Raw genomic sequence first — 1599 nt, forward strand, 5'->3', positions numbered from 1 at the left:
CATCTTCACTGCTACGGCATTGGAGCCCTTTATAAACCCCTTGAATACAGAACCAAAACCGCCTACCCCCAACTTATCTGTGAATTTGTTTGTTGCCCGTTGTAGATCATTGTATCCGAATGCAATGATTCCAGTACAAACTTGAGAATCACTCAGTATCTGACCAGAGTTCTTCTTTTTGTTTCTCTGGATCATTATTAAGAGGATAAGTGCAAATAGGCCTAAAACAAAAACGCCTGTACCAGTGACAATTCCAATAACAATTCCTCTTCTGTTGTTTTTCAAACTTTGTACATCTTTAGCAGAAAGACGGAGGTAAAGAGTTTCTCCGTTAGAATTGGCAGTGCCACTACATGGTAGTGCTCTTATGTTGAGCAATTTATTATGCCACATAGAACATCCATTGTCGCCAAAGGAGTAGGCTGTGCAAGAGCAATTATTCAGGCAAACTTGTGCGCACTCACTTGCACTTGCAGCAGCATCTACTTCTGGGGCATCCTTGGGCAACTTAACACATGGCATAGAATAGAACTTGTCTGTGGTATGCGTTGTGCCTCTATTGCTAATGCAGTCTAACTTAGTCTTCCTCGAGCACCCACCTGCTCGATCTTCTAGGTCCCAGTCCTTGGGGGATGTTATTGTGAAGCCCTCCATACAATTGCATTGTGGAAAATTATTATCATTGCAGATTGTGAAAGGCCCACAAATTGCATCAACGTCACACTGATCTCTTGGTTGGGCATTGATCATTACCCAATCTGGTGTGCCCTTCATCCAAATGAATGTCTTCATTTGACCCGAGATGTCAATTACATGACGAGTAAGCATATTTGGATCCATATATTGAGGCACTAATTTATATGTCCAGTACTTCTCTTTGTCACTGTGGACAAATTTTGCACTAATAGAGTGGCGGGCAGCCATCTCTGGAATTCCAGAAAAATATTTGCCGTTCCATGCACCGCTGGACCAATAGGGTATGGATGAGTTGAGTGCTACAAGCACTATCTGGTCAACAGCGGCCGGGTCTACCTCATAATAATAGACACCGGTAGCTGGGTCAGTCAAGCTTTTCCAAGAAACAAAACGGCGATTCAGGCCGGTGGCCTTATCCCATCCATGCTTGGCCCCAGGAAAAAATGTATCCGTGGGGTGATCAAAGCTTTGCCATAGAAACTCTGACAAGTTTGAAGAGTCTGTGAGTACGAGATTTCCAGTACTCAGCAGCCTAGCAGTGGTGCTATTTCTGGAGATGTTTGCTTGTGTGGACCAGATTATGGACATGGTGGACCGGTTTAAGATGACAAGGTTGCCATCGTGGGAAATGGTGAGCTCAACTGAGGTCGTGTTCTTGACTGGGTTATCCCTATTTCCAACCCATGCTGGAGTGAATTTAGGGACTGCGTTGAACCATATGCCAAGGTACCAGTTGGTGGTGCCTTCGGTCTGGAAGAAGCCGAGCGCGTACCTGCCATTGCCGGAGATGAGCTTGTCGTTGACGGCAAGTGATTGGCCGGCCAAGATGGTGTCCGTCGCTGCAGAGTTTGCTGGGGTGTGGATGCAGGAGAGCAGGGTGAAAACAATTAGGAAGGGCGGCAT

General features: G+C 45.8%; 1 protein-coding gene across 1 annotated transcript in view; it reads right to left on the reverse strand.

The window, feature by feature from the left end:
• Positions 1-1599, reverse strand: part of LOC119334191 (G-type lectin S-receptor-like serine/threonine-protein kinase At2g19130) — a 2627-nt gene extending 1028 nt beyond the window's left edge. Inside the window, exon 1 of the mRNA XM_037606796.1 lies at positions 38-1599. Coding sequence (XP_037462693.1) covers positions 38-1599 — 1562 coding nt within the window. The remainder of the gene's footprint in view (positions 1-37) is intronic.

Source organism: Triticum dicoccoides, chromosome 7A (assembly GCF_002162155.2).
Source record: "Triticum dicoccoides isolate Atlit2015 ecotype Zavitan chromosome 7A, WEW_v2.0, whole genome shotgun sequence".
Classification (NCBI taxonomy): Eukaryota; Viridiplantae; Streptophyta; class Magnoliopsida; order Poales; family Poaceae; genus Triticum; species Triticum dicoccoides.